The sequence below is a fragment of the Condylura cristata genome, unplaced genomic scaffold, assembly GCF_000260355.1.
Source record: "Condylura cristata isolate star-nosed mole 26May11 unplaced genomic scaffold, ConCri1.0 scaffold00011, whole genome shotgun sequence".
In the NCBI taxonomy this organism is placed as follows: Eukaryota; Metazoa; Chordata; class Mammalia; order Eulipotyphla; family Talpidae; genus Condylura; species Condylura cristata.
In genome coordinates this window covers 18,989,804-18,997,572 of record NW_004567112.1, presented here as the reverse complement: position 1 = coordinate 18,997,572, position 7,769 = coordinate 18,989,804, and the positions used below count along the sequence as shown (strand labels likewise).

Here is a 7,769-nt window from a genome sequence, read left to right as displayed (position 1 = left end):
GGGGGAGAGCTATTCAAAACAGACCTAAGAGGTAGGAAACAAAGCCTAATGGCAAAATAAGTAGATATGGGATCAAGGAAAAGGCCAGTCATTCCAAGGTCTTCCTCTGGTCTGGACAATGGCTGCTGATCATTATAAAACATAAAGGGAAGAAAAAGAGAAAACTGAGGGGAAAGTGGAAATATTAAGTCGTTTTAGACATGTTGGGTTTGAAGTGGTTGTCGAGCAAACTGTAGCAAGAAGTGCAGAGTGAAAGTAAAGATTTTGTAATTATAAATATTAACAGTAGCTGAAGCCAGATTAATAAAGACTTACTGAATATTTGATACATACAAGGCTAAAATACTTCATGTTTTCTTAAACGTTCCTTTAGTTCTTACAACGCACAGAGTAAATAATGTGATTCCTCTTTTGGGAAACCGAGCCCCCCCAAAATTGAGTAATTTCTCCACGATCACTAGGACTTTTAAGCCACACCGCATCATGCTATGAGGTTCGTGCATCCATTGCCCATTTTTTTTTATTTTTTAGGCGCAAGAAACATCTAGGGAGAGCTTGGAGCAAGCAGGCCCCAGGGGGCCTTTTTATTAGCATGCTTCCCAATGCCATGCACTACAAGCCCTTTCAGGAGTCACACAGATTTCAGGAGTGTCTGGCAGTCTTGCTTTCCAGAAGAAAAGAAGATAGAGAATTAAATTATCAAATGGTCACCCTCATGTTCTTCCTAAAATTTCCACTTCCCACTCATCACTCCATAGACAGCTGGACCTCTGAGGAGCTTCTCCAATAGTGTATACAAAGGGTGGGGGAGGCTCAGACACACCTGATACTGCACATCTTCCCAACAATTTTATCTGAAGATGTTGGAAGGCTGAGTTTATGTGCTAAGCCTACTAGAGCCATGAAGAAATCTGCTCAGGCTGCAGCATCAGCAGGTTGGAGTGGAGCCTCCTGCACTTGGAAAGCACTCCCCTGACACTTTGAGAAGCACAAAAGCAGTCAACCCAGAGAGCATCAGGCTTCACAGTGGAAAGTGCAATGCTCCGGTAAACTGTAAGGAAATGACTGAAATAGTCTCAGGCTGAAGAAATTCTCTAGGTAAACTATTTGCAAGAAGGAACTAGCTGACAAGATTAGAGGTGTAGTTTATTCTAAACATCACTAAACATGAACTGGATAACTTTCACTGGGCTTTAACTTGGGGGTGGGCAAGGGGTGAGGGGAAGTGGTTACCTTTCCTTCACAAAGGGTATTCTTTGAGATGTGTGTAAGTTGGAAAGACCTTTTATCCTAGTCTGTGTTAATTATCTGAGTCTATCTAAGCTCGTGGTATCCATAAAAAAGCAGGTCACAAAGATCATCAAAAACAACATTTACATAATACCTTTCGCTCACATTTCACAAATAATTACCCACTTACTCCTTAGTCAGCTGGAGGCAGGTAACATTATCCTACTCTACAGTCGTGTCATGTGCTAGTCAATCTTAAGAGCAGAATTTCAGAGGATTTTCAGTTTAATGCACCAAGGCTCTGGGGATGTTATGAAGTCCTCCCAAGGTCACATGCTGGACCACAGGGCTGGGCCTATCCCCACACAGTGCACTGGCTGTAGTCTACTACCTGAAGACACCAAAATAGAGATGGGGCAGAGTTATCTGGGGAGAGAACTGGCTAAAATCCCAATTCTGAGACCACCATATGACTTGGGGCAAATCTGAGCTCTTGGCTTCCTTACTTTTAAAACAGTAACAGTAACAAACAACTTCCAGAGCGGCTTAAGCATTCAATGAAGCTGAATGCATAAATTATTTACTTATAGTAAAGAGTTGAAAGAGTAAACTTCTGGGTTCCTGGAAAACATAAAGGTGACAGTGAAGCTACACAGGTCATGTCCTGAGCCAATTACTCTGGCTTGGACTGGCAGGGTGCTTTGTATTTCATAAGCCGTTTACTTCTGAACCAATGTCAGAAATTATTTCATTCTGCATTCTTGGGCTCAGAATTTTTATTTAACATCTTTTCAGACAATCCCAAAGAGAGGTCAAAACAACAGTGACAGAGTAATAGCCAATACCTATATAATTCCTTACAAGCCAGACAGTATTCTAAGTACTCTCAATGTATTTAATCCTCACCAAAACCCCATAAGACAGTACACAAGTAATTTAGCCAATATAACCTGAGGTTTTTTAAAACATACTAAGATCAACATCAATATTAGTTCTTTGCTATATAACTGGCCCTAAAGAAATACTTGAGGTTTTAGAATGGATTTCAAATAAGAGCTTGGAGCCTCCTTGGTGGCACAAGATGTTAAGTCTCAGCACCTCTAGCCTACACCCCAGCTCTTGTATACATAAATAAAATTTTTTTTAAATCTTAAAAAAAATAAATTAGGGCCCTCCCTGGTGGCGCAGCGGGTTAAAGCACAGCACTAAGAAGCTTAAGCCACTTCCGCATGAGTTCGATTCCCGCCTGCTCCGGAGGAGATCCACATGGCGAGGCAGACCTCTCCTGGCCCGCCCGCTGCTCCCCTCAGCAGTGTACTTCATAGATCTGCCTGTTCTGCTCCCCACTCTGTCTCTGGTGAATCCAATCACCCTCCGCATCTCTGGCCTGTACTCCAGCTCTATATGAATAAATAAATCTTTAAAATAAATAAATAAATAAATAAATAAATTAGTTTGAATGGTGTCCATTCCAGTTCAACTCAAGACAATCTTTCCATTCGCCCACTCTAAAAACATCACTTTCCCTCTGTGGATAGAACTATGTAGCATTGGACTTTTATTGAACTGCCTTATTGTGAAAATTTCAAACACATATAAAAGTTTTGAGAATAATATAATAGATGCCCAGCTTCAACAAATCACCAGCTTTGACAAACCATCATTTTTAGTAGCTTTTTTCTTATCCCTCCCCCAAGGTTCCTTGGCGAAGATTTTTTTTTTAACAGGTCCTTTCTAGGTACACACACAGTCAAGTCACCAGAAGCCTGCTTTTTGAACCTCCTCCTCACTACTCTCTGTATGAAACTGTTTAATTTTCTCTTTCTAAAATTTCTAGTCCTTTCACTCTACATCCTCAGCCTAAGTGCTCTAGCATAGGACATCATCCTACTCATCTTCTTCTCCCTGAATGGCTTTTTTTAACATGACAGAAAAAGTGTCTGTGAAGGTTCAAACATCCAAATGATAATGACAGAAATAACAAATTCACCAGAGAAGGCTAGAGTTGAAAGGAATCATTAGGCACTCCAGGACAGATCTTTTGCTTGACAGACAGGGAAACTGAGGCCTACAACTTTTAACTGTCCAAGACCCAAAAATAGAAGAAATGAAAGCAAGAATGTGTGGGGAATGAGTTTCTATTGCCCATAGTCTCCCCTTCCTCTTCCCATTCCCACTGGAGCTGTAAGGGCCAGATCATTCCTGCCAGAGCCCAGCATGAGCCGTATCAGAAACATTTTAGATCTCTAGTACAGAGTTTAACGTCTGCTTGTATTTATTCTTGAAAACAAAACCAAGTCTCAACCTTCTTCTCTCCCGTAAGCACCTGGCGGTCCCTCAAACACCACCCAAACCAGAGTTCCCTAGGGCTGCCTTCTCTTTCACCCACTCCTCAGCATCCAGCACCCCTGCCTATCGGGCCTCCTATTTTCCTCCCCCGGGTGACAATCCCTTCCCGTCCCATTTCTGAAAAGAGTCAAAACAAGTAGTATGAGAAACACAGGATGGAGAATCCGGAACGCTCGGTTTGTGTCCAGCCCGCTACACCCATTCTGTGTGAACTTGGACAGCAGCGCCCTTTTCCAGGAATCTAATGTTCCCATCTATAAAAAAGGGAGGGTTGAACTACGCCTTGTGAATCACACCTCCTCCCTGGGGTTCCCCTTTCCAGGCAGCACCGAGATGGACCTCGGCTTCTGCCAGAGTGCTCGTGGCCAGGGTTGGGGCCGCTCCACTCCCCAGCCAGTCCACGCTCCTGGACACTGCATCATCCTTACCTCCCACTCCCAGATTGACCTTGCGGGGATCCGGATCCTCCCGGAAATCAGCAGTGAGCTTAAAGACAAGGACGGGCTGAGCCTGCGGGACCTCAGCAAAGATCGACGGGCGCGCCATAGCTAGAGGGTACGAGTCGGCCGAGAGGGTACAACCAGCGCCAAGAGCCTCTCGGTCGGTCTGGCCGCGGTGGCTGGAGGAGACACTCACCTTCACCTAGCCGCCGGGGTGGGCCCGCGACCTCCAATGAGCGGGCCGCGTCCGGAGCTTGGCAACGCGGTTAACCAATCGTGAGCTTGTGACGCAAAAGGACCAGGAGGGAGGGGATGCTATTAGCCAATCCAATGAGAGAATCTTATCGGAGGCCGATTATGATACATCCAATGTAAGGAGCCCCCGGTGCGTGTGGGGGCGGGGCTAGGATTGATTGGCAGAGTGTGCTCCTATCATTGGAACTGTTACTCCCTGAGTCTCCTGGCGCTGAGGGACCGGGAGTATCTGGTGTGCGCTGGAGGCGGCCTCCTCGACCGTTCCACTGCCGGGAGAGAAATGGAGGCTAGCCAGCGGGATTCCCGGGGACCGGCCTTCCGCGAGCAGGTGTCTCTCCGCCTGTACGGCACTGGCCCAGGCTTCCAGCCAAGCTCCTGGCGTCTGCGCTCGTTCAACGCCTGGGCCTGGACGTGCAGCCCCGGAGTCCGCGCGGCGACCTTGACCATCTCGGCGGGATGTTCCCCCGAACATCCCGTGAGTGGACCGTGGACGGCCCGCCCTGCCCTGGGACTGGACCCCCCCCCCCCACCAAAAGTGAGGGAGTGGCCTGCAGCGCCTTTCTGCTGCTCGTGCATACTGTGGGATTTGTGCTCTGCTTTCCCCACCGAGAGCCTGGGTCTGAGAAGGACCTTCGGGGTCCGGGCACGCCTCGCTTTCCGCGTCTCGCTTTCCCGCTTTCCTCCCCCCACACGTTCAGCCAGACGTGGCTGCCCTCTGCCTGCTGACACCCAGACGGCCTCCTCTCTCAGGCAAGCTGTTGGGTCCCTCTGCCCCTCCTTCCTCCCCAGCCCCCTCGCCACCAATTGACCTTCAGAGAGCCACTGCAAAGGCCTCCTCCAGAAAACCATCCCTTAACTCTCACTCTGACTTAAATCTGACTCTTCCTGTGTTCTGTACCTGGTAGACAATATTAACCATTTAAGAAAATGCCCTCCTCAAGGACCTGCCTCTGAAACTAGGCTATATGGGTTTAGATTCTGGCTCTGCCACTTACGTGGGCAGGTCTAGGCAAGTTCCTTAACCTCTCTGTTCCTGAGGTGTCAAGTGGAGATACTAGTATTTTCCTCGGTGGTTGTGGGGATTATGTGAATTAATGCATAGAAAGTGGTTAATTGCATATAGTAAGCACTTCCTAAAAGTTAACTATTGCTGCCGTCCCATCCCGGCCACACTCTGTCGATGGCAGTTTTGGGGTAGCAGTCTTACCCTGTAGAAGCCTCCCTCAGCTTCTTGCACTTACACTTGCACTTGGACTTGAAATAAAAAGTAGAAGCAGACCATTCTCTTGGTGCTTCAGAAGAAAATCCGGACCTCTGTTCATTGGGTAATAAAAGAAATCTCCAAATGATCTTCCACCCAAAGGGATAAACACGTCACAAGAACTTTATGCAACACCTGCCAAGTTCTGTGTCACCTGCAACTTTTCAGAAACCGCTTCTGGTTTTAAAGGTTAACTGCACAGTGGTTTCACTAGCAGACCTTTCCTCTAAGGTTGAAAGTTCCGCCCTAGAGGTGAAATGACCATGAACTTGCAGTGCTTCCAAAAGCGGGCAGAGAGCAACTGCTGAGAAGGGTGTTCTACAGCCCAAGCGTCCCAGAGCTTCATTTAAAAATCTGATCTAGCTCCATAGTATTGGCCAACAGTATCGCGGTCACTCCTGATGTCATTCCCTGGGGGAAAAACAACCCCAGGTTACCCAAATGTTCAATTTGGTGGAGTCCAGACAAATATTTATTGACTACACAAACTGATCTGTAACCACGTCAGTGCTGGTTAGTTAAAGTGTCATAGGCAGTTTTTCTTCATGTCTTCTTAAGAGCTGTTCCAAATTTCAGAAAAAGGGCAAATTTTGTTGAGGGAGGGTCAGGGTTACAATATATTATGTGGGCTCTAAGTCTCAACATATTTTCCTTAGGAATAGGCGGAATCTTGGAGATTACTCAGTACTTCTGTCTTGAGCCCTGTGGGCTGCCCCTCTAAGCAAAATGCCAGTCTTGAAATAAACAAAATGCTTTGCAGGCCATTGCTAATTTTAACATTGACTTAGAATGGTCTCAACACTGCCTTGCTGTTCCCTCTTGAGAGGGGAACGTTGCCCAGACAAGTAGGCAGCCAGGTGAAGTAAGTGCCCAGGGAAAGGGCAGTAAGTGTCAGAAGAAGGAAGAGCCAGTATTCCTCTTGCTGCCTCACTTCGTTATGACTATTTCTTCAAGAACCCTCCCCTTGATCTCTCTTTGGACATTTTTTCTCTTTTTTTTAAAGAATTGGAAGAAGCCAAACTGGGAACCACAGAGCAACAGCTTCATCTGTTGGCTAATTTATGTAGAACTTACTCTCTTGGAAATCTGAAGCCATCAGGACTAGTAATACTGCCCCACAGCATAAGAGGCCTGGCCTGAGTAGTGGTGCGCACTGCATGGACCTCTAAGCAAATCCACCTACTTATACTTAGTCTTGAATACCCAGGACTAAATTTAGGAGCAAGTCAGGGGAGGGAGTGAGTAGTTTATCGTACTTTGCACACAAGCCAAAGTGCTCTGGAAAGGTTATATTTGGGGATGTGCTATCCCTAAGGATAGGATATCATTTAGAAGCTACTTTGTGCCCTGAATAAATGTTTCTCTAAAAACCAAAGCTGCAGGGACCTTCCTGGTGGCACAAGGAGTTAAAGCACAGCACCACGAGTCTATCCACAGTCACTGCGGCACGAGTTTGATCCCCGGCCAGGGAGCTGACCCACATGGCACAGCAGACCTCTGCTGTCTCATCTGCTGCTTCCTTCAGCAGTGTGTTTCAGTCCATCTACCTGTTCTGCTCCCCACTCTGTCTCTGGTGAATCCTCTCATCCCCCACACCTCTGGCTTGTACCCCAGTTCTTATATGCAAAAATAATTAATTTTTTTTTTTAATGCTGTAAAAGCAGTGTAAGAGTAGCAGTGTGGCTAATAGTAGACTGGTGACGCTCAGAGCCCATAGGTGGTGCTGTTCTCTCACTATGTTGAATTTTCTCATGTTAAAGAACCTAACTGTTTATCACCCTCTCCCATCAAATTAAAGTGTTTGTTTTCTGGATACCTGATGGAGTCATATCCTCTTGCTTTTCCTCCCTCACTTTTTTACTCCTTCCATTTAAGTATGGGCCAAGTGAGGGGAGCTCTCTTAGAAACCTGTGTCCAACACGGCCTGAAGTAGTTAAGAGTCTAAAGTTAATCTCTAAACCAGCACCCACATGGTGTACCAGAGATATCCACAAGACTGACAGCTATTGATGGTTTTACTTACTTGTGAAATGTAATTAGGTTCCAGGCACCATTTAAGAATCACTAGGCTGTAACGGTACTTAACGGTGCTTTGGTATAGAATCTAGCATAATGGCTAAAAATTATGACCTCTGGAACTAGATTTCCTCTCTGCACTTCAGTCTCCTCAACTGGAACATGGAAATAATAATTCTACCTCCTAGTGTTGCTTTGAGGAGTAACTGGTTTGAGGT

The 7,769-nt window shown here is 46.2% G+C and overlaps 1 protein-coding gene across 1 annotated transcript in view; it reads right to left on the bottom strand.

Moving 5' to 3' along the window:
* Window positions 1-4,224, bottom strand: part of GOT1 (glutamic-oxaloacetic transaminase 1, soluble) — a 22,587-nt gene extending 18,363 nt beyond the window's left edge. The window contains exon 1 of the mRNA XM_004680549.2: window positions 4,008-4,224. Within this exon, the coding sequence (XP_004680606.1) occupies window positions 4,008-4,125 (118 nt within the window). The 5' untranslated portion in view covers window positions 4,126-4,224. The remainder of the gene's footprint in view (window positions 1-4,007) is intronic.
* Window positions 4,225-7,769: the final 3,545 nt, after the last annotated feature.